We start from the raw sequence: 25,985 nt of genomic DNA on the forward strand, positions 1-25,985 counted from the left end.
ACCCTGCTGAGATAAAAAGGACTATAAGAGAATTCTGTGTTCAGCTGTGCCAATAATTAGATAACCAAAGAAACAGACAAATTCTTAGAAACATACAAACTACCTATATTGACCCACGGAGAAACAGGTCTTGACAAACCAATTACTAGTAAAGAGATTGAATCAGTAATCAAAAACCTTCCAACAAAGAAAAGTCCAGGACCAGATGGCTTCACAGGGTAATTCTCCCAAACATCCTAAGAATTTAACTCCAATTCTATTCAAACTCTTCAAAAAAAATGAAGAGGGTGGAACACACCCTAACTCATTCTATGAAGCCAACATCACTCTTATATCAAAGCTGGATAATGACAACACCAGAAAAGAAGACTGCAGATCAATATCTCTTGTAAATATGGGAGAGCCTGGCTGCCACCACATGGAGGGGTTAAGCGTGTGCCCCAGAGATGGCAGAGAGCCTGGGTGTGGCCCGGATGCTTGGAGAGGGTGGAGCCGAGAAAAAGGTGGTCTCCCCATTGTCCCCCAAGGTTGCATTTGGAGAGAGGCAGACCTCTGAAGGCCCTTGGAAAAGGTGGGGTTGCTGCTTTCTAAAGCCCTGAGGATAAATGACTCTCAGACTTTGAAATCTGATGGACTTTGCCCTGGGGTTTTCAAAACTGCTTGGGTCCTGTGACCTCTGTGTTCCTTCCTCCCTATGGAAATGGGTATATGTATCCTATGACTGTTCCTCCTTTGTATGTTAGCAGCAAATAACTTGTTTTGAGTTTTTATAGGTCCAGAGTCAGAGGATAATTTTGCCTTGGAACAGACCATGCCTATGATTCTAACTTTGTATTTCATTTGTATTGCTACTGAAATGGTTTAAGGATTTGTGATATTGTTATAAAATGAATGTATTTTGTATACGAGGAAAACATCTTTTTTAGGGTCCAGAGGGTGGAATGTGCTGGTTTGAAAGGATGTATGGACCCTAGAAAAGCCATGTTTTAATCAAAATCCCACTTCATAAAGGTAGAATAATCCCTATTCAATACTGTATGTTTGAAACTGTAATCAGATCATATCCCTGGAGATGTGATTTAATCCATAAACTGGATTATATGACGACATGCCTCCACCCATGTGCATGGGCCTTGAGAAGTTTCTGGAGTCCTATAAAAGAGGAAACATTTTGGAGAATGAGAGAGATTCAGAGAGAGCAGAGCAAAACAACATAGGCACGAGAAGCAGAGTCCAACAGCCAGTGACCTTTGGAGATGAATGAAGAAGGAAAATGTCTCCTGGGAACTTCATGAAACAGGAAGCCAGGAGAGGAAGCTAGCAGATGATACCATGTTCACCATGTGCCCTTCCAGATGAGAGAGGAACCCTGACTGTGTTTACCATGTGCCTTTCCAGATGAGAGAGAAACTCTGTGTCATGTGCCCTTCTCACTTGAGAGAGAAACCCTGAACTTCATCGGTCTTCTTGAACTAAGTTGTCTTTCCCTGGATTCCTTTGATTGGACATTTCTATAGACTTGTTTTAATTGGTAGATTTTCTCAGCCTTAGAACTGTAAATTAGCAGCTCATTAAATTCCCCTTTTTAAAAGCCATTCTGTTTCTGGTATATTGCATTCCAGCAGCTAGCAAGCTAGAACAAAGATGGAACACTCCCTAACTCATTCTATGAAGCCAACATCACTCTTATACCAGAACTGGATAATGACAGCACTGTAAAAGAAAACTGCAGATCAATATCTCTTATAAATATAGATACAAAAACCCTCAATAAAATATTTGCACATCAAATTCAGCAGCATATTAAAAGATTTATATACTATGATCAAGTAGGATTTGTCTCTGGTATGCAAGATTGGTGCAACATAAGATCAATTAATGTAATACACCACATTAACACAATGAAGGAAAAAAAAACTGATGATCATCTCAATTGATACAGAAAACACATTTGGTAAAATCCAGCACCCCTTCTTGGTAAAAACACTTAGAACAATAGAAATAGAAGAAAATTATTCAACATGAGAAAGAATATAAATGAAAAGCCCACAATTAACATCCGACTTAATGGTAAAAGACTCAAAGCTTTCCCTCTAAGATCAGGAACTAGACAAGGATGCCCTCTGTCATGCTGTTATTCAACATAAAGTCATTAAGCTGTTGCCAGAGCAATTTGGCAAGGAAGAGAAATAAAAGGCAAGCAAATTGGAAAGAAAGAACTAAAACTTTCCTTATCTGCAGATGATTGATCCTATATAGAGAAAATCCTGAAAAATACACAACAATGCTCCTAAAGCTACAAAGTAATTCAGCACAGTGGCAGGGTACAGCATCAACACCCAAAACTCAGTAGTGTTTCTACACACAAGCAATGAACAATCAGAAGAATAAATCAAGAGAAAAATTTAATTTGCAATCGCAACTAAAAGACTCAAATATTTAGGAATAAATCTAACAAAAGATGTAAAGGACTTGTACACAACAGAAAGCTACAAAACACTGCTAAAAGAAATCAAAGAAGATCTAAATAAATGGATGGACATTCCATGTTAATGGATTGGAAGACTAAATATCATTAAGATACCAATCTTACCCAAAGCAATGTATAGGTTCAATGCAATCCTGATCAAAATTCCAACACCTTTCTTTGCAGAAATGGAAAAGGCAATTGTCAAATTTATATGGAAGGGTAAGGGGCCCTGAATAGCTAAAGCCATCTTGAAAAAGAAGAATGAAGTTGGAGAATTCACACTTAATGATCTTAAAACTTAGGACAAAGCCACAGCAATGAAAACAGAGGATGGTACTGGCAGGACAGACATATAAACCAGTGGGATTGAACCGAGGCTTAGAAATCAACCCTTATGTTTATGGCTAACTGATCATGAGAAACTGTCAGATTTCTTCCTGAAGGCCACTACACTTAACTATACAAGGCATAATGGCTTCTGATACCAACCTTCCTGGGTTCAACTCTCAGATTCACCAGTTTTCAGTCATATCACCTTGGGCAAGTTGTATCACCTGTCTGTGTTTCAATATATTTATCTCTAAGTAGTAATAATAATAATAGTACCTACATCACAAGATTGCTGTCAGGATTCAGTGAGTTAGTCCATTCAAAGCCTGAAGGACAGTAGCTACTACATAAGTGCTATATAACTATTCACTATTACTATTACCTTATAAATCAGATAGCTTTCAGAAAAATAAAAAAAAAATAATAAAAAAGAAATCAGCTTTCTAGTGATTTTGAGAGGTGTTATATCTTGAACATGTCCTATTATAGGGAGCTCATTAACCTACTAGGCTTTCATCCGCTTTCTTTTCTTTTTTAAACAGTTCTAATCCTTGTTTCTTATACTGAATTGATAATTATATTTCTACAGCTTCTAGCCACTGTTCATGGTTCTGAGCTTCTGAGATATACAGAATGTGTTCTCTTATATTTGACTGGCTTTCAAATAAAAAAAAAACCTGTTCATTGAGCACATATCATGTTCCAAGTATTATTATGAAAATTAAGTACACATAAATTCTGACATCTTTTCATGCCAGGAAAGAAGAGGGAAAGACAATATGTGCGCCTCTTATAGATCTTCTCCTCCTTTGACATATTGGAAAATACTTAAAAATAAAAATAAAGGCCATCGTTATTTCAAGGAGTTAAACACAAAGACGCAGAAAAAACTAAAGGAAAGCAGGAAAATAATGAAGGAACACTATATGAATTTCAATAAAAAGAAATTTTTAAAAGGAACCAAATAGAAATGCTGGAATTGAAGTCCATAATAACTGAAATGAAAAATTCTTTAGAGGGTTTCACCAGCAAATTGGAGCTGGCAGAAGAAAGAATCAACAAACTCAAAGAGAAGATAGTTAAAAGGATCTAGTCTGAGAAGCTGAAAGAAACAGGAATTTTCAAAAGTGATAAGAATCTAAGAGACCTGTGGGTACCATGAAACATTCACTATATGTATTATGGGAGGCCAAGAAAGAGAAGAAAGAGAGAAAAGTCTGGAAGGAATATTCAAAGAAATAATTGCAGAAAACTTCCAAAATGTAATAAAAGTTACGAATATGCACATTTAAGAATCCCAGCGAACCCCAAATAAGATACATTCAAAGAGAACCTGCCCATAGTTGTCAAACTGTCAAATGACAAGGACAAGGAGAGTTTTCTAAAAGCTACAAAAGAAGAGCAAGATGTCAATTCTACGCAGAGCAATTTACAGATCAAGTCAATCCCAATCTAAATTCCAACAGCCTTTTCAGAAATGGAAATAACTCAATTGACAAATGTATATGAGAGGGTTAAGGGGCCCTAAATAACTAAAACCATCTTGAAAAAGTAGGATGAAGTTGGAGCACTCTCACTGTCTGTTGTTAAAATCCATTTCAAAGCTAGAGTAATCAAAACAGCATGGTATTGGCACAAGGACATATATATGACCAACAGAATAAATTGAGAGTTCAGAAATAAAATCTCATACCTATGGCCAATTGATTTTTCGGCAAGTGTGCCAAGTCCACTCAATGGAGAAAAAGAGTCTCTTAGACAGACGGTGCTGAGAAAACTGGATATTTGAATGCAAAAGAATGAATATGGACTCCTAATTCATACCATATACAAAAAGTACCAAATATCTAAACGTAAGAAGGAAACAGGGAAGCATATTTAGAACCTTGTGTTAGGCAATGGTTTATTACCCTTTACAACAAAAACACAGTCAACAAAAGAATAAATAAATAAATGGGACTTAAACAAAATTAAAAACTACTGTGCATCAAAGGACTTCATCACGAAAGTAAAAAAAACAATCTACAGAATGCGAGAAAATATTTGGAAACCATGTATCTCACAACGGTTTAGTTTCCAGATATATAAAGAGGTCTTATAACTCAACAACAAAGAGGTAAAAATTCAATTAAAAAATGGGCAGGGGTGTGCAACTGAAGTTTACTGGTAGAATATTTGCCTGCCGATGTGGGAGACCCATCTTTGATTCCTAGTCCATGTACATCCCAAAAAACAAAAAACAAGCAGAACAAACAAACAAAAAATTCAACAAATGATGCTACAATAATGGAATACTCACATGTGACCCCACCATACAGCATACAAAAAAAAAAATGTGGGCAAAAGACTTGAATAGAAATTTCTCCAAAGAAGATATACAAATGATCAATAAGCATATGAAAAGATGCTCGTCATCAATGCAGCTCAAAACCACATTGAGATACAATTCCACACCCACTAAAATGACAACAATTAAAAAAAAGAGGAAAATAACAATTGCTGGAGAGGAATTGTTGCAGAAATAGGAACACTCATTCGTTATTGGTGGGAATGTAAAATGGGTCAACCACTGTGGAAAATAGTAGTTCCTCAGAAAGTTAAGTGTAGAATTACCACATGACCCAGCAATCCCACTTCTAGGCTTATATCCAAAAGAACTGAAAGCAGGGACTTGAACAGATATTTGTACAACGATGTTTCTTGAGGCATTATTTAAAATCACCAAAAGCAACTTGAGTGTCCAACAACAGATGAATGAATAAACAAAATACGGAAAAGAGATAAAATAGGATAATACTATTCAGCTTTAAAAAGGAAGTTCTGATACATATGACAATATGGATGATTCCTGAAGACATCATGTTGAGTGAAATAAGTCAGACAAAAAGGATAAACATTATATGATCTCACTGATACTAAATAATTAGAATAAGAAAATTCTGAGAGTTTAGTCTAATAGAATACATTTTATCAAGTACCAGAGTGCGGACAAGAAATGGGGAGTTAGTGCTTGTTTTGTACAGAATTTTGGGATACTTGGATGACAGAACAGTTTTGGGAATGGAGAGTGGTTATGGTAGCACAACATTGTGAATGCAATTAACTCCACTGAATTATATACTAGAAAAGGGGAATTTTAGGTTGTATGTATGCCACTAAAATAAAACTTTTAAAAACCATAGGATTGTACAATACAAAGAAATGAATCCTAATGTAAACTATAGACAACAGTTAATAGTACAATTATAATAATATTGCTTCATCAATTTTAACAAAGGTGCCACACTTATGAAAATAAGAGGGCAAACTCATGTGTATAAGGGCGGTTATATTGAAACTCTGTATTTTCTGCATGATTTTGTTGTAAAACTACAGCTTCTCTAATTAAAAAAAAAGAAAAGAAAAGAAAAAGCCTTTGAATGACAAAAACACCATAAGTAAAGTCAAAAGACAAGTAATAAACACAGGAGACAATATTTGCAATTTATATGATTGGCAAAGTACTACCATCCCTAATGCGTAAGGAGAGTCTAAAAATAGAGAGAAGACTAACAACGCTGTAAGAAAGTGAGCCAAAGATATGAACAGCTCACAGAAAAACAGAAATGCAAATGGCCCTTAATCACATGAAAAGCTGCTGAGCCTAGTTCTTAATAAGAGAAATGCAAATTACAGCCACTCTGAAAGCCACTTCTCATCTGTCCGATTGGCAAAACCCCCAAGTGTTCCACAATATACTTTATTAGCGTGACTGTGAGGAAGCCAGCACTTCCATCATTCCTGGTGGGAAAAGTACAACCCCTCTGAAGGGAAGCTTGACAATGTCTAACAAAATTATACATATATTTACTCTTTGCCCAAGCAAAACCACTTTTATGAGTTGATTCAAAAGGTAATCTGGTAAAAATATGAACAAATGTATGCACAACTGTTGATTTTGTACTCTGTGCTCAAAAGGAAATTGGTGGAATAAACTATGGAACATTCATGCAATGCAGTACTACAAAGCTGTAAAAAGGAATGAGGTATATCTCTATGTACTATGATAGAATGATTTTCTGAATATATATATAAAATGGAGAAACACAGTAGCATAGTATACTACCATTTGTTTAAAGAGATATATGAATATATATATATATATACATATATATATACATATTTTCTTTTCGTTTTTAAAGTGTAAAGTGAAATAAACAAATGCTTACTGTGGAGGTAGTGACAGAACAATGATAGAATCTAGGCTTTAAAAAATATATCTTGTTTTGTAGATTTGACTTTGGAACTGTTAAAAATTTACCTAATTATTAAAAAATGAAATATAAAAAAACAGTTCCTAAAAATCAAAAACAAAATAAAACAAATGAACTTATTTGTTAGGTTGGTGAATAACCACACACCCACACAGAGGAACTATTCAGACGACTTTTAAATCACAGAAATTTGACTGTACTTCTCTAGTAGGATAAAACATAAAAACAAACAGAAATGAAAAAAAAACAAATTAAAAACTATTTGCAGTAATCATGCTGATAACGTGTGTGTCCTGGGGAATAAAGTAAATGAGTAATTATGTTTTTGTCATTAAAAACCAGAATTCCTGGCATGGGAGAAAGGAAATACAGATGTAAGATTGATGAGGTTAAGTAAAAGCTCTGTAGTGCACAATTTGAACTGGAAATATCAGCATGAATGCCTGGAGTATTTTATCTCTATAATGATAACATCAATAATTTCTAGCTCCGAGCACTGAAAAGACCTAGAAACAATGACCAACCCAATAGCAACAAGTACCCTGTCATGGTTAGGGACAGGTGTCAACTTGGTCAAGTTGTGGTACCTGTTCATCTGATTGGGCAAGCACTGGCCTTTCTGTTGCAATGAGGACATTTCATAGGATTAGGTCATGATCACGTCAGCTACATCCACAGCTGATTCCATTTGTAATCAGCCAAAGGGGAGTGTCTTCTGCAATTAGTGATGCTAAATGCAATCATGGGAAGCCTTTTAAGGAGGACTCAGAGGAGACAGGTTGCATTCCTGCTTTGGCTGGTGAGCCTCTCCTGTGGAGTTCATTCAGGCCATCCATTGGAGTCATCGGCTTCACAGCCTGCCCTGTGGATTTTGGACTCTGCGTTCCTACGGTCACGTGAGACACTTTCATAAATTTTATATTTGCAAGTGTTCCCTGTTGATTCTGTTTCTCTAGAGAACCCTAACTAATACATACCCCTAATTTTCAGATTGTGATTTTAAATACCATTTCTCACTAAAGGAAAGCTGGGCTCCTTAGGCAAATGGCTGTTTATAGGACTGGGAGTAGGACATAGATGAGCCTGGAACATCCCTGATGGCAGGAAAGCCATCAAAGAGTTAAAGGACTTAGGAGCCAATGCCAATCATCACTCAATGGACAAAGGTGGGAAATATGCAAATCAATAGAGATTAAATTCAATGAATTGAAATAAATCAAATATGCTTAAATCTATAAATTCACGATGATATTAAAAACAACTAGCTGGTCATTTGAGGATGGTAGAGAAACAATTCATTATCTTGAAAGCAGTTATGTAAAGAATTATTTATCTTTTGTCTTAGTTTGCTAATGCTTCCAGAATGCAATATGCCAGAAATAAGTTGGCTTTTTTTTATAAAGGGGATTTTTATAAATCCCCTTTATAAATTTACAGTTTACAGTTCTAAGCCATAAAATATCCAAACTAAGGCATCCAGAGAAAGATACCTGGAACCAAGAAAGGCCAATGTCTATCACATGGGAAGATACGTGGTTGGCATCTGCATTCTCTCCTGGCTTCTGGTTTCAAATGGCTCTCTCAGACCTGGTAGATCCTTCTGGCTTCTGGCTTGCTTAGCATCTCATGGGAAGGCACATGGTGACTTCTGCTGGGCACTACTTCGCCAAAAGTCCATGTCTGGGTGTCTGCTCTCTCTGTTGGCACTGAAAGCATCTCCAAATGTCTGTGTCTCTGTCGACTCTCTAGCAACTACTCTCTAAGTGTCTGAGCTTCCTCCAAAATGTTTGCCCTTTTAAAGGACTCCAGTAAACTAATCAAGATCCACCTTGAATAGGCAGAGTCATTCTCCATCTAACCAAATGATCACACCTACAACTGGGTGTGTCACATCTCCATGGAAACAATCCAATCAAAGTTTCCACCCTAAACAATATGTCAGCCCCATTTAAGATCAGATTAGGGATGAAAACATGACTTTTCTGGGATATGTAACAATTTCAAACCAGCACAAACTTTCCCAAATGAATTTTGTTGTACTTAAGGGTAATCAAAGAATTCATGATTGCAAATTTCTCTTTATAAAAGTTATTCCAGCCTGTAAGTGAAAAATGAAAAATAAAATTAAAGTATCACCAGTTTGCAAGACCTAAGAACTACTGGATCTTGGCAACAGTCTGCAATGACTGCTGGAATCACATATGGGAGACAGAGACAAAACATGCTCCTGCTGGAAGTACACAAATATAGTTTATAAAATATTCTTGCTACAAAATTGAACTTGAATCTATATCTAATCAACAACTTATAAATGTTAAGTAAAATAAAATGGCTGCCTGCACTGGGTATTGCCAGGAGAAGACCCCTTTCCAAGAAGGTTTTTTCCAAAGGACAAAAACAATTGATCTGCAGAGGCTTTCCAAGAAAAAGGAACACACTCTACTGGAGCACTAATAAACAACACCTGGTGATAGATAATAGCTTTGGTCTAGTACAGAAAGTTTATCAGAATGGATAGCTTACCATACTAATCAATATATATCTGCTTCTCACATTATAAGACACCTTCATCCCATGTAAAATGGAAAATTAATGTCAGCCAATCAGAACATTTCCTTCCTTTCTTCCTTCCACATACACCTTATATGAGCTTCCCCTTTCCAACCCCTCAGAGAAGCTCACTTCTACTTTCTGAATGGAATGCTTCCTGATTCATGAATCACTCATTAAAGCCAGGTGATCCTAAATTGCATGACAAGCTTTTCTTTAATCAAAAGGAATATAAGGGCAGAGGACATGAATGACATCAAAGAGTGCAATCAGGAAAATCTAGGCTGAAGAATCTTTACAGGACAAATAAACTGATTTATTTAAAAACAAATTACAAGATGGAAAAGACTGGAAAGAGAGAGAGTCAGCAGATTAATAGTGGCTTAAGAGGTCTATTAATCAATTGGATCTTGAGTCACGCAAATAAATTGCAAAACAAAATTTTTTTGAGAGAATTAGAAAAATTTGAACACGGACTATTTGATGGGATCAGGGAGTTCTTTTTTTTAACACTTTTAGGACAGATGATAGTATTGCAGTCATGTATTTTTTTTTAAGTTTTTATCTATTTCAGATACATGCTGAACTATTTTTGGATTGGGTAGAGGTATAGATGAAATCAAACTGGCCATATATTAACACTGTTGAAACATGGTAGCACATACCTGGGAATTCATTATATTATTCTCTCTACTTTGGGATATGGTTGAAATTTTCCATAATGAATAGTTTTATAGCCCTACTATGGTAAAGTAACTGAAATATGGAACACAATTTCCCAAACACTGTATTACATGTTTTATAAGACACTTGAATCCAAGTTCTAATCCCTTTCCTATATTAGAAGTGTAATCGTTAGATGTATGGGACCTGGAAGGAGTCATCTATCACCTATCCCGGTCCCCTGGAAGACAGGGCATGGACATGTAAGCTAGGTTTAGCCAATCACATGCTCCTACTCAGGACTTTGAATGGTGGTAAACAGCACCAACATGCAGACCATGGTGCCCCCTTTGCATGGTAGAACCATCCAGACATGTGGTGGAATCAGGGAGATTATCGTAAACAGACTGTTCTTATGGTGTGGCTTTGGCTGTGGTTCCTCTCTTGATTTCTGCTTGTTTTCAGAATCTACTTCTTTAGATTTCTTAAATCTTTGAGATACCAACAGTCTTCCAATAAATTCCTTTTCTATTTAAGTTAGCGTGAATCAGTTCTCTTTGCTTACAACATAGATTCCTGGGTGTTATAGGAATAAAAACTTCACCAAGACTATAATATGTATAAATTAAGGCATGTTTTAAAACTGAAGTACTATATAAAATGTGTGGTACTGTATTTATACCACATACATATCTACTTATAATAGAAATGATCTAATGTTTTGTTTAGAACATTTAGAATTCACAAAGTACTTAAATTGATTTCTTGTTATTTTTATTGCTAAAACAATGATTATAATAATGAGATAAAGCATAAGAATGAATTAACTATTTTTACTTTTTTTTTTTGCATGGGCAGGCACCAGGAACTGAACCCAGGTCTCTGGTATGGCAGGTGAGAACTCTGCCTGCTGAGCCACCACAGCCCGCCCAAGAATGAATTAACTTTTTTGTCAACATAAAACATTTTTAATCATATGGCACTATTATGATAACAACCTCTCGTTTGCCTATAGCACTTGCTTCTGTGTCTATTAAATAGGATAATTGTAGGGACATTGAAAATATAGATGTAAGGCACTGTCATTGTTATTTAGTTGACATAGAAGCAGCAGATGAGCATAGTCCAGGGACTAAGAGGATTTGTGAAACCTGATAGCTATGCAATTCGTAGTCTATTCCTCCCACGGTCTTCACACCTTCTTTGCTTCCTTCATCCTACATCCCTTCTGTATAATATTCATTGTCATTTTCCCAGGGCACAGAGAGGTACTAGATTCTTCATGGCTGAGAAAGAATTTATAAGAGAAATATAAACTGGTAGACTAGGAAAAAGGGAAGACCATAAATGGAAAATAAAGCCACTGTCCAAAGTCCTAGGAAATAACAAATGCAAATTTCTACTGTATTAAGCTATCATATGATACTACTCAGATAAGGAGGTCATTGAATGATTATTTGATGTAGAGCCAAGAAGTAGAGCAAGTCCATTGGACTTTCTCCTATCCTAGATGTTGCTCAGCTACAGGGAGAGATTCTCCTCCCAATCAGACCTTATGATGACACTAAGCAAGAGCGGTTAAAAGAGGCAAATCTGGCACTAGGTGCTGTGATAACCAGAGTGTGCTAGAATAAAGGTGATAAACCATCCTTAGGAACATGTAGTAAAAGGTCAGCCTGGAGGTTGAAAAAGCTGCTTGAGACATCATAACAGCAGACCATAGTCTAGAGATAGATGATAATAAAAGTTTCAAAGTAAAGACTTCAAAATGCCAAGCAGAATCCCAAAGTGAGTAATGCTTAGATTTCCAGAGTCAGTGATTTGCAGATACGTATAAGTAGATGTCCAAGTGAGAATCTAATCTGGTAGACTCTCTGCTCTGTAATACATTCCACAGAGCTCCATTCAGTCAAGAGATATCTACAGCTGGGGAAAGATGGAGAGAAGCCTTTTTCATTTAACTGCATACTCTAGGCACTATGGGTAAGGCACTGGCTGCAGTTATAGCTGTATTCTTTTCTTCCTTCTTCTTTGGTTTCCATTTAAGAAAGGTTGTGACAGCTGTTATTAATATTAAAGAATATAGTTTTAAGAAGTAACAGATGAGGCTTCCAAATCACCTTCCCTCATGATTTCCATATAACCTAGGATTTGCCTCTTTCAGTAATAGGTTTACAAATTTTGCAAAGAAATTTCTAAATACGTATATGTACCTTTTGTCCTATTGAAAGAGTATGCAGGGTACAATTTAAACCTTTTTTTTATGACTCAGGGCTATTATTAAGATCATCAATAATTGTGCTGTACTGTAGTTTGTTGCAAACCCAGGGATCTGCTTTGATGTTTGTCTATAGCAGTAAGAGATTCAGGTGCTTTTTGACACCTAGTATCTGTTTTTTACTCTCTATATGCAAATAATTTGCATAAGTTTGGAATCTTTCATGTCCTGAAAGACTGGAAGTATTTGCTGCTAAAATCTTTTGACCCTATGTTTTTATTTGTGAGAATATTTTAAACCAGGGATTCAATTTCTTCAGCGGTTATAGAACTATTTAGTTTTTTTTTTTTTTCTTCCCATGCCAGTTTCTACAAATTTGTGTCCTTTCATCTATGTTTTCATGTTTTGGCATAAACTCATAACATATTATTATCTTTTTAGATTCTGTATCATCTGTAGTAATGTCCCTTTTTCCCTTCCTAACATTGCTTATTTGTGCCCTTGCTCTCTCTCCCTTCCTTTCATCAATCTTGCTAAAGGTTTGTCAATTTGATTAGTCTTTTCAAAGAACAAATTTTTGGCTTTCTTAACCCTTCCAATTATATATTTTTTCTATTTCATTAATTTCTGCTCTTATCTATATTGTTTCCATCTCCTCTGTGATTATTCTGATACTTTTTTGAAACTACTAAAATTGTGTATTTAGCTCAATAAATTTCAACCTTTATTTCTAGGATAGGAATGGGATATCAGACAATGTTGCTTAAATGCCATTTTTGCTGCATTTCACATGATGTAATATGTCGTATATTTATTATCACTCAATTAAAATGTTTTCATATTCCCAGTATAATTTCTTCTTTGACATATAAGTTATTTGGAAGTGTGCTTCTCAATTTCTAAGAATATGGTTTTTGCCTTTAACTCTTGGCTATAGATTTCTAACTTGATATCATTGTGGTCAGAAGCGTGGTCTATGTAACGCTTCCCTTGGAATGTGTTGATTCTTTCTTTATACCCAGTATATGGTCAATTTTCATAAATATTCCATGGATGCTTGAAAAAAATGTGTATTCAGCAGTTGTTAGGTGTAAAGTTTTATATATGTCCATTAGACTCAAATTATTAATCACGTTGCTCAAATCTCTCAAGTCCTCACTGGGTTTTGTTTGCTTGGTGTATCAATACTTTGAGAAATGTATTAAAATCCTCCACTATGTTAGTGGGTCTGTCAATGATTCCTTGTAATTTTGTAAATTTTTGCTTTATATAAATTAAGGTGTGAAATTTAGTATATGGAAGTTTAGAATTGTTATATATTCCTTATGAATTGCAAATCTTTTTTGTAGAGACCTTCTTTTCCTATACTAAAGCATGTTATAATAGTACCAACTTTCTTTGTATTGGCATCTGCCTGTTATGACTTTTTCCATCCTTTTAGTTTTAAACTTTTTTGTATCATTATATTTTAGAATGTCTCTTAAATAGCACATAGATGTTTTAAATATGTAATAGAAAATATTATTTTAACTTAGTCATAAAATTTACCATAATTACTGATATATTTGGATTTATTTTCACTAACTTATTGTAACCTTTCTATTTCTCTCTTTTCTTAACATTTTCATATTCCATCTTCTCCCTTATTACTTTGGAAGTTATACATTCTAAATCTATGGTTTTCATGACTTCCCTATAAATTTTAACATGCTTACTTAAATTACCAAAATTAAAAATCAACCAATATCCTTTCCATCTTCATTAACAATATAGGCACTATAGAACATCTTAATTTCAATCACCCTTCCCACCTTATATGCTACTGTCAACATGTATTGTAGTTTTAATTTGTTTTCATAACACTATAAGATGTTACTACTGTGTTCTTTACCACCAACATTTCTTTAGATTTATCAATATATTTGTCACTTTTTTTGTCACTTTTTGAGTTAATTATTCTTTTACCTTAGATTTTCTCCTAGGATCATTTTTCTTACATCCAAAGTATATCCTTTATAATTTTGTCTAGTGAGGATCTATTACTAGCAAGCTCTTTCAGTTTTTTATGTCTGATAATAACTTTCTCTTACTTCAATTTCTGAAAGATAGGTTTTATTAAATAAACATCTATAGGTTGACAGTGATTTTCTCTCACCATACTGAAATTATTTCATGGTCTTTTGCCTTCCATTCTTCCTCTTGAAAAGTCAGCTGTTCATCTAATTATCATTGATATTTTTAGGTAGCCTATCTTATTTCTTCTATTATGTTGAAGAACTTCACTTTGTCTTGGTATTCTGCAGTTCTACTATGAAAAGTCCAGTGTGGAATCTTTGTATTTATTCTGCATTAGATAGGGTGACCTTCAGAATCTGAAGATTGGTATCTTTCATCAGTTTGGGAAAACTTTCATCCATTATCTCTTCAAATATTGCTTTTATCCAACCCTCTCTTTCTCATCTCCTTTGGAATTCTAATATATTCTATTCTCTTTTCGTATTCTACATGTCTTTCAACTTTTTTCATATTTTTTATTCCTTTGTCTTTCTGGACTGATTTTGGATCAAGCCTTAAGTTTTGTATCCTGTCCCCTATACCCCATGAAATTGGGAAAAACACATGATTAAGATCATAAGGTTTTTCAAATTCAATAGGTAAAAGTCACCTTCAGGACTCGGCCTTTCTCTAGGGTCCTACTTTCACATAACTTTTTTACCTCTAACAATCTATTAATTCCTTGCAACTCTTCAATGTGCTCGCCCATCACTTTTATAATCATCATCTACAGAGTCTTTCTGTCTTCTAGTCAGAAGACAGATTTCATTCTACCTGGAATAAAATCTCACTGATTTCATTCTACCTGGACATAGCAGCTCCCTCCCTTTCACTACTGTGTTGTAGACTGAGAAAGTAGAAACAAAAAATAGGCTTATCATAATTGAATGCAAAGTATGAGTAAGGCTTTAAATGAGAATTCAGTGGACGTGATTGTGAGTTAAAAAGTATGAGAAAATAACTGCATGACATTGTAATACCTATTTTGAGATGCTCAAACAAATTTTATCTCTAAGTCACTGTGGTATAGCTGGTCATTTGAACCATAAAGGCCTGGATTTGCATCCTTTTTCTGCCTCTTACAAGTTGTTTGACCTCGGGAGCATATTTAATCTCTTAATTTCACAGTTTCCTCATCTGAAAAAAGCGAAGTATTATAATGACACCTACTGTACAAAGTGTTTTGTGGAGAAATGACACAAGTAAAGTGTCTAGTTTGATCTCAGGCAGAGTATGGATTCAATAATTGCATAAACAAATCTATTTCTGTATTCCAAATGGGTAAGAGCTTTGAACACATGCCTCAGGATAAGTGATGTGTGGGAAGCAATGCCCCTCATTCTTACACACAGTCCTGTCAAGGTTTCTCACTTCTGTAAGACAACAAGTTGAAGAAAGCTACCTTCTCTTCAACTTCAGTGATATGTCATCTTTTGTCAAGTAGAAGAGATGGAGTAAATTAAAAAAAAAAAAAAAGCAACATTTTATGCTATATTTCATACCCAGAAAACAAAATCACCTGAAAATACCTTCATATGTGTTTGAGAGCCTTACTCAGGCCCATACTCCAGAGCAGCATTATAAATAGAAAAGAAAAAAGCCAGAAATCCCCCACCACTCTGTGACTGACTCACATACATGTTGAAAGCAGAGTTCACAAATCTAATTCCTTTCTCTATTTCTGGATATTTTACCCAGAGAGCACAAATGGTGAGAGGCAGTCCTGCCCACTCAGCCAATTCCCAACAGCAGCTCTTAATGAAAAATATTGTGTTTTGGGTGAGCGTTTATCTAGGGGAGGTGCTGAAATGAGATGGTGAGGATGCAAATGGTGAATAAATGACTGGTGTCAGTAGAACTGAAGAAATGAGGGCGATTATGCAGGTGCTGTCCTCGATGAATATATTAGCTCCCCAATAAGCCTATGAATTTTGACTGCCTCCAAAGCAATTTCTCTGGGTTTCAGTGAATACAACTGTCTGGAAATGTTTTCTAAACATAGCATCAGACAAGCTGTTTCTGCTGCCAGTTTTCAAAGACCCAGTATTAAGTCTGGGAGACAAGTCAGCCCCACATGGTGTCTGATCAGGTCATGGCGGGTGTGTGAAATGCTCACTGTGTGTGCCCCTTCAGGGCAGGGGCAAGGACTTTCCAGGGCCAAGTGATTGTCTGGGGTTCAGTGTGGGGTGGGGAGAGAAGTCTGAAGAGGTGAGAGTTGGGAGGAGGTTCTACTTAAGCTGGAGTCCTTGAGTGGGAAGACAGCATCAGGAACTAGAAGACCAGATAGAAACCAAGAGACATTAAAGGCCAAAGACACAGGAGTGAAATCACTAATGGGAGCCAGCAGATGTTGGGTGAGGCCTGTATGCAAGTGCTGACCAGTTGGCAAAGAGAAGGAACATTTAGGGTGATTGCCATGAACATCAGTAGATTCAAGGTCCTCTCCAAGGTTTGGCAAGTCTATAGTACAAGAGTATAGTTGATACTAAAAGATATCACTGGAGAGGACAAGAAGGACCATTCTGGGGACAAACCACAGCTCAAATATTGGGTAATTCATGAAGACAGGGCCACTCCCTGGACATAGGGGTGGGCTTCCCTCTGGATCAAGGTGATTCACTTTATCTACCATCATGTTCCTGCCAATCACCAGGGGACCTAATGTATCCCTCACACATGGAGGAAGGAGTGCAGTTTGGGTTTATCTTTTTATTGGCGCAGGAAAGAGAGTCAGAAACCAAGGAAGTATTCCTGTAGGGAGAGGAATAAAATGGTGTATATCATGTAGGTTCATACTATGAGCAGAGGAAAAGCTAGGTTGATACTTTGGGGGCAGGAGAAAAGTGTGAGATGAGAATGGGCCTGGGGGTCTAACCAACGATTAGTGGGGTCAGACATCAGCATGTTGTGAACCTGGCTGTGTTTTGCTGTTAGTACCTCCTGAGTATATTTCTCTGCAGCCGTCTCTTAACAAAGTATTTATGGAAGTTCTGTGAGCCACTGTGGAGCAGACAGAAAGTAGCAGTGAGAAATCCCAAGAAGAATGACTCTGAGGATCACAGAACTGGGCTTCTCGGGCAGTCAATCCTCAATACCATAATGACTTCCTGGAACACAACTTTGCTCTCCCTTGAGGGTCCAGAGTTGGGTTTAAACAAAGAGGCTCTTCCCTTAAGTTGGGGGCTTGACTCTCCCAGAACCACTGGTCCCAGCCAAGCAAATTCAGAAACCCTCTTCTTCCTGAAAATTCTAGAAGTTCACCCTATGTCCCCTTTCCCCAGCCCTGATCTTACACACATATGACGAGTGGGAAAAACTCGGCATTCAGAATCAGTCTGTGCTTGTGAACCTTGAGACCCCTTTCTCCATCCCCACATTCATCCATTTGGAGCTGAGCCAAACCCCATCAGTGAGAGCCCAGCTCACCCTGATGCCCAGCTCGACATTCTCGCCTCCGTAGACCTCCATGCCTTCATCCAGTAGGCCAATCTCCTGGAAGTACTGCCGGTCCACAATGAAGCAGCCAATGAGGGCTGGGCTTCTGCAGGGATGGGAGAAGAAGGGCCGACAGTTAGAGGAGAGGTCATTGAGCAGTGGGATCTTCCAACCAGGAGGATCTGGTCCTTTCCCTCTTCTGTTGCTGGAGTTGGGGTGGGCCTTGTCTCAGAGCAGCACACCCAGGTTCACTCTTACCCAGACCCTCCAGGGAGGCTGTTCCATCAGGGCAGTGGGTAGACAGCTCCTACGCTGGGAGCAGCCATCGTTCCCTAGTGGTGCTTATGTGGGTGTTAGCTCGGAGAAGGGATGCTCAGCCTGAGAGTCTAGATTAATTGCCTATATCTGCTCTGAGCCCTGAACTCTGAACTGTACAGTCTCTTTCTGCCTGGGCACCCATGTCAACTTTTCCACTCTTGCCCACCTTGGTTTACTTGGAAAGATTCACTGGGGTTATGTCATAAAGAGCTTTGGATAGCATGATAAGGAATTTGGATTTTATCTACAGGCAAATGGGTGTCAATGAAGAATTTTAAGCAGGACAGCTATATAAGCAGATGCATGTTTTTGCAAAGGAGCACTTAGGCAACATGGGGTGAACAGAAGAGACTGAGTAGGGACTGAGGAATGTTTGGGAAGCTTGTTGCTGTATTCATGTGAGAAGAGGACCTGGATCAGACTATCAGGGACAGAGATAAAAGGATTGCGTTGTATCTTGATGTAAAACCAGCAGAATTTCAAAAGAGTAAGAGAGAGGGAGACATCTGGTCGCTGGCCAGCTGGAGCAAAACATCAATAATAGTAGTTTAGGAGCTGGACCTTGGTCTCAAGCCTGTTCAAGCCTTTTCTTCCTTACTGGGGATGTGAGCTCAGGACATTAATGCTGAGAGCATTAATTTAAACAAATTAATCTGAATTGTTGTACTGTCAGTGCTACCATTTCTAGCCTTCACCTAGAATTTTATCACCTTGTGGCTGGGAGATTTAAAGAAAAGGACATATGAAGAAACCTCAGCAATGAGAAAACTGTCAGTCAACTGCATACAAATGTACTCTTTGAAACTGGAAACTCATCAAGGTGGAGAAGCAGCTATTTTGCAAGCTATTGCGCTAAGGAATTCTGATGCAAAAAGCTGCTCCAGGAGAGACTGGTTCCCTAGGGGTCCCTGCTCCTCCTCCTTTCAAATCCTAGCATTTTCTTCTCAGTGGTCTAAACCTCCATGGGCCTCAGGCATCCAGGGCAGTCAATACACAGAGCCTAAAACAGATTGAGTTCTGGCTTGGGTGGAGGACATGAACCCTGACCTTAGAGGTAGGTGCCATGTATATCTCCTTGAGAAGGGAAGTTCCCTAGCCTCTCTGAGTCTTGGCTTCTGTATCTAAGGAATAGAGATTATTACAGCCTCACAAGGATTAAATTAAATAATGAAAAGCTCTCAAAAGCCTCTGGGACATAACTGGCACTCAAAAGATCATTTAAAAAGATGAAGTTTTCCACCGAGTAAGCTGAGAGAATTCCCTCTCTAACTCCCATCTCATGATGATTTAAAAACATCAGCCCAGCAGAGAGGGGTCTGGACTTTCCTCTGTCTTCCTGAAATGCTGGTTGTAGACACAGTACTCAGAAACTTTGCTTTCAGGATCTGCAGAAGTCCCTAGAGCCAGATCTAGTCAGGCAGTGAACAGAACCCAAAACAGTTATTCTGGGATATATACAGGATGCCTCAAACTAGTCTATCGCTTTTTAGTTGGCCAGGGATTTAAGTACACCTGATCAGCCCAAAAGTCTTATTGGTTTATGCCCTGTCTCATTCCCAGAAGAATTAGAATTAGCTAACAATAAAATGTAAAACACCTTGAAAAACATCAGATAAATGTTTGGAAAGACCAAAACACCAAAACAAGCTGGAAGCCCATTAGAACACAGTCTACGGACCACGATCCTTCCCAATTCTCAAAGCAAACCTGCAGACTTGGCTCTGAGCTTCTGGTGGCCAAGGTGAAAATGAAAGACACATGATCTCAGAATAAGATTCACTTTTCCCACGTGGAAATATCATCCTGACCTTCAGGGACAACAAGGCTGTTTTTGACTGGTAGTTAGGTTTGAAAGAAATTCCTCATCTGGGTCTTCTTAAAGGCATCAGTGAAGGACAGGGAACCATCATCTCAAAGACATCCCTTTAGAATGTATAAAAGATATTGCTGGGTTCTTTTTCTAGCTTATACTACGTGTGGGCAAAGCACTGAAGTATATCTACATGGAAAAAGGAACAGGGATAGACAAGATAAAGTTGTATAACCCACAGCTTTCTGTTGGGCTGTCTTCATCTAGGGATAGTATCAAGAACACCGTTCCAACAATCTTTCATGAATGCAATTTCTCTCAACTGAGCTATTGATAAAAATCATATGATGGAAAATTTTGGAGTTGACATTATATTCAAAGGACATAGAGCGTAGGCAGGTTTGCTGGTTAATGATCAAGATAAAGGTTGATTCCTTTAGAGATGAGCAGAACAGAAGCAGCAAATACCCACGCGGTCTTCTGCAAGAACATTAATTGTATGGTGGCGTATTTCTCTCCAGTAGCATTCAACAGAGCTGAGGGAAGAAACTGGCCACACCAGCTCTGAGCTCAAAAGTGGCAGATTAGTGGGATGATGATTAGATTTAGAACCCGGCTGACCTGGGTTTAGATCCTGGTCCCACTGCCGAGAGCCTTAGGCTGGGCATTTCTCCTCTCTCAGTCTTACTTTCCTCATCATATAAAACAGAGGCGACAAAATGAACCATCATCAAGTTATGCTGGGGATCAGACAAGACCCTGAGTGTAAGAGGCTCTTACACACAGTGGGCTCTAACAAATATTTAATAGCACAAATCTGTGGCATGGGCATAGCAATGTAAGTAATAGTAGTAACAGTAGGAAACATCTAAGATGGAATTTATTCCACCCTTTTCTAAATACGAATATTGTTTTCTTCTGGCAAGGAAAAATGTGATCTTGGGTAATAATTGCTCACTTTGAACTGTATCTATCATACTCTTTCTCCCTCATGTAATACAAAGCAACAACAACTTCTAACCTCCCTTTCATTCTAGGAGCAGTCCTATAGGTCAGCTGTGTTTTTAACAGGTAGGACTTTGAGGGAACATAAAAGCACCCATATCCTGTCATGAACACAAAGAGAAATCAGGGCTCACCCATAAAAGGAGAGACTACATGGGGAGTCATTCATGAGTTTATGAAGGTGGCAGCAAAGGCAGAAAGGGTTTGGGAACTTTGAAATGTAGTTTTAAGCCACTTTTATCTGAATGTCACTGGATCAATCTCAAATATCAGCAAGGTATGCAAGACCCTGTGCGGTCTGGTCCTGCCTCTGCTCCCATCCAGCCTTATGGCCTGGGACTGCCCACTCATATTTCTCATTCCTGTTCCACACAATCTCCACTGTGTCCATGGACTTACTCTACTCCTTCCCCAACCCGGCCCTGAAAAACCAGGCCCTTAAAAATGCAGTGCAAATGCAATCCTCTCTGAAAGGGCTTTCTTGATCTTTCCATACAGTTTCTACCTCTAGTCCCCATTAGAGAGACTGAACTCCAGGCTTTTGAGGGGCAGGAACGAAGTCTTAATCACTTCGGATGGCCAGCACAGAGCACGGCAGTTGTTCTTCAGTGTCGTTCAGTGATGTGTTGAAATGAGTAACTTTGAGGCTGTGAATGAGATCTGGTGGCCTTGTTCTTTAAAAGGAATCTCCAGGTCCTGTGAGCAGTTCCTGAAGCTCATACAGAAATTCCTTTCCACCGTTCCTAATCCCTATTCCTCCTAATCAGGATTAACCAGTGGACAATGATGGACCTCAAACTTGGAGAATAAGGGTTGATCTGGAAGGGGAGCCTTTGCCTGGAGATCCACAGATGAGTAAGCCTTACCTGATTGGGGCTGTGGAGTTCTCCAGCTTCCACCAGGCCTTGGGGGGATTCAGGTAGCGGCACCACAGCTCCCAGTCGAAGCCCTGGGCAGCTAGTGGGTACTCTTCTATCTCAAAATTGTCATATTTGATGTTATCAAATGATGGTGAGATGATCCGTTTCCTGTTCTCCTTTATGCGAGTGAGCACGGGTTCAGCCCTGCACAGGAGGGAGGGAGAGACGGGTCACTGCTTCCAAGGTGGACAACAACCAGATGAGCAGCACCTATGGCCTTTCCCTGGCACAAAGAGGAATGAACAGCCAGCCATGCCTTCCAGTGGAGAGGGGGACACCCCCTGGGAAGGAGTCTGTATTCAACTTCCTGTCCCGATGATGACTCTGGGTTGGCAAGAGGACTGAGCACTCCTATAACATGCCCCGAGTTGAGCTGTGAAAATCTTATTCCAGCCAAGAGATTCTATTTTGTCCCTACTTGGTTTCCCTTTCTTCATTAGCAAAAGAAAAGTCCCCACTTAAAATGAAAAGGAATAGATTCTGAGGTTCTGAGATTCAGGAGAAGCTTTCAGTTTGGACTTTGAGTTTGTTAAAATTCTGGGTTTCAACCTGGAGGAAAGGACAGATGAGGATTGCAGAGACGCAGAGGTGAGAACAAACTTAGTTCCACCAGTCATGCAATGCTGCTTCAGTCCTTCCAAGCACAGGCTTGGAATGGCAGCTGGGCCATCCCCACCCGACATGCTCGGCAAAGTGCCCAAGGAGAGGTGAGGCACTGGGCTTTCCCAGGGAGCCAGGACACAACTGCAGGCAACAGGAGAGTAATGTACTTGCAGACAGGAACAATAAACTCCTCATTAATATTACATTTGCTGCATAATTGTTTATTCAAATCAGCTTGAAATAGTAAGTGTCCCTCTCCTCTTCTGGCCATAAATCCAAAGAAAATATTTTTTAAATAGTCACAAATGGCAAACAGGGACTTCAACTATTTAAAAATGGCTGTGTTGCAACCTTAATTCAGGCTGATTATACAAAAGCATGGCAGAATCCAGCCCATGATGTGTGCGTGCCCTGCTTTGCCCTGCTATCCTTTCCTACTGAACAGCCCTCCTCACCCCCCTGCAGGAAGGCGGAAGATGGCACTGTGGAGTCTGGGGAGGGAAGGAGACTCTGGTGCCATCAGACATATTAAGAGGGTGTTAACCTACCTGCTCCAGCTTCTTGTGGCTCATCCCCAGGACCTCTACCTTGCATGCCCAGTCTCTGCAAAGCCATCCCCAGGGGGCTGCACCATGCCCTCCCAGCACTGTGGGGAGGTCAGTCAGATGCCTTCTCCTTACCAGGCTGCAGCCACTGAGGCCTTTTATCTGTTCTCTTGCCCCAGCCAGCTGCTGAGCAGCCCTAACCAGGGAAAGGAAGCTCAGTTTCATGACTAGGGAGAACCCGAGATTATGTGCAATCAGTGGCCTAGCGTTTCGCATATTTTGGGGGAGGCCAGGTGACAAGATCAAGCCACCTTTGCCCATCCCCACCCACTTGGTGTTGGCCTGTCTGTGAGGTCGGTTTTCTGTCTCATGTCCAGCCCATGGTTGTTGGAGCTCTGATGGTGACTGAGCAGGCCCCCTCTGCTTTGCCCTCGGTATTCACTGACTCCCTCGATCATATTTCCTAGAGGAGCATGCCAGCTGGGGACGAACCTGATGACAACATACTCTCTGTTGAGACGTGCTGACCCCTGCCCCCACCCTGAAGGGTCATCCCTGTTGCCTAGGTCACACATTTGTTCCCAGAATTGTCTCTTCCCTCTAGTCCATGAGGGAGATCCCAGCATGCTTTGCACCCATTTGAGCCAAAGTTCCTGGACCACACTGGAACCCGTCCTCTTCTCCCAAAGGGACAAGCTTGGCGCTTACCAGCCCACATTGAACTCCACGTGGGCATCGAAGAGTGCCACCACAGGGGCGGTGGCCACCCTCCAGCCGCTCACCCTGGAGCGGATGAGGCCTTCCTGCTTGCTGTGGCGTACGACCTTGATGAAGCCCGGCTTCTGGCTGTTCACCTTATCCACATATTCCATCAGCTTCTCCTTCAGCTCCTCTGTTTGAGAGAAAATGCATCTTTAGCATAGTGGGGTAGGAGGGTGGAGGGTACAATAACAACATTCACCCTTTTAGAGGGTGAAGGGCCCATTCCCTTTCCCAGGTCTTCCTTGGTGTTTCCAAGGAATGGCCAGCAGAGCTCAGCTTTGAAGAGAAAAACGGGGGGAAACAGTATTTATCGAGCCCCAGAACATGCACAGGGTCACGAGCATTGTCTTACTTGATAGTCTCTGGCAGGAGGAATAATGGTCCCCAAGATGTCCACATGCTAATTCCTGGAACCTGTGAACCTGTGACCTTATATGTGGTTGAATTAAGGGTTTTAAGATCATCCAAGTGAGTAAGTGTAATCACAAGGGTCCTTCGTAAGAGAGAGGCTGGAGGGTCAGAGCCAGAGAAGGAGCTGTGACAGTGGAAGCAGAGGTTGAGGTGATGCAATTGCTGGCTTTGAAGATGCAAGAGGGCCACAGTAAGGAATGTGGGTGGCTTCTAGGATCTCGAAAGGCAAAGAGGTGGATTCTTCCCTACAGCCTCCAGAAGGCAAACAACCCTACTGATATTTTGGTTTTTGGACTTCTGACCTCCAGAACGGTAAGATAATAAATGTGGGTTGTATTAAACTACTAAATTTGTGGTAATTTGTTGCAGCAGTAGTAGCAAACAAATTCTAAGTCTATGGGAAGTGAGGAAGGTTTAGCAATTTGTCCAATGTCATGCTGCTTGCAAGTGGCAAGGTGTGGTTTCAGACCGGATCTAATCACTTAGAAAACCACATTCTTTACCTCATCACACTCAGGCTCTGGGGACAGACCCACCTGGGCTGAGCCCTGCCTTACCAGAGGGTGTTAAGAGTTCTGTGTCCCTCAGTGTCCAGCCTGGGGCCCTACAGGCAGGCAGCCCCATAGGTGTGAGAAAAGGGCATGGAGCAGCTGGCACAGCACAACAGCACCAGGTAGTAGTAAGAGAAGAGTGTTTGGAGAAAGAGCCCCTGCATTTAAATTCTGCTCTCCGTGTATTAGCATGTGACCCTGGGCTCGTTACTAAAGCAATTCTTAATGTCCTTTTTGAAAATATGGGTTGATAATCTTACCTTCAGGGTAGCAGTGAGGATTAAATGGGATTAATATTTGTGAAATGTGCATGCACATGGTAGATGCTTTAAATAAGTTAGTTTCTTCCATTCCCTCCCTCTACCCTTCCTCACTGCTTCCATCATATGGAGAGATGTAAGGGAGGGGAACTGATATTCCCAAGAAATCTGAGCATCTTTCTCTGGCTGACAAAGCACTGTCCTCAGAAGCTCTGGTCCAGGACCACCTCATCCTGCTTAGCCCTGTTCTGAGATCAGAAGTCTGTAAGTAGCAAGGCCCCAGAGACCTGGCAGGAAATGTGTGCAGTGGCTTTATGCCTTGGAAACATAAAGTGGCAGGTGACTACTGCCCCTACTGGAGACGTATGGCTTCCCACAAATATTTAACTTCAAATCTTACACGTGATACTGGCCAAAGAAATAGATCTGTGGGTAGGATGTACCCCCCGGATCCTTTTCTGAATACCTGCAAGTAGGAAAAGGAGACTGGGTACCAGAAGCAGGAACACTGAAGGGGAAGCAGGAGAGGCGGGCTCTGTCAGCTTGGGCTAGTCCCTAAGAATCCCAGAACCTCTGAGTTAGTTAGGAAGAACTTTAAAGTTCATTTTGAACCAATTAGCCATGTACAATTTGAATCTCATCCATCTATTCTGGTGAATGAACATCCAGCCCCTGTAGTAAAAGGGAACTCTCTGCAGTCAATTCCTCACAGGGTCACTTTAACCATTACATATTTTAACCCCCTCATGCCAGGGTCTCTCAACTTTTACTCATTATTTCAAGATCTATTTGGGGGCCAAGGAAAGCAGATGAAGTCCTTCTTCCA

At 39.5% G+C, this 25,985-nt stretch overlaps 1 protein-coding gene across 6 annotated transcripts in view; it reads right to left on the reverse strand.

Annotated features, from left to right (window-relative positions):
• GALNT18 (polypeptide N-acetylgalactosaminyltransferase 18) overlaps positions 1–25,985 on the reverse strand; it is a 390,932-nt gene that overhangs the window by 120,273 nt on the left and 244,674 nt on the right. For all 6 annotated transcript variants that reach the window (XM_077113997.1, XM_077113999.1, XM_077113998.1 and 3 more), the window contains exons 4-6: positions 23,884–24,067; positions 21,974–22,171; positions 17,966–18,080 (exon numbers count right to left, since the gene is read on the reverse strand). In XM_077113997.1, the coding sequence (XP_076970112.1) occupies positions 17,966–18,080; positions 21,974–22,171; positions 23,884–24,067 (497 nt within the window). The remainder of the gene's footprint in view (positions 1–17,965; positions 18,081–21,973; positions 22,172–23,883; positions 24,068–25,985) is intronic.

The sequence above is a fragment of the Tamandua tetradactyla genome, chromosome 8 (assembly GCF_023851605.1).
Source record: "Tamandua tetradactyla isolate mTamTet1 chromosome 8, mTamTet1.pri, whole genome shotgun sequence".
NCBI classification, from domain to species: domain Eukaryota; kingdom Metazoa; phylum Chordata; class Mammalia; order Pilosa; family Myrmecophagidae; genus Tamandua; species Tamandua tetradactyla.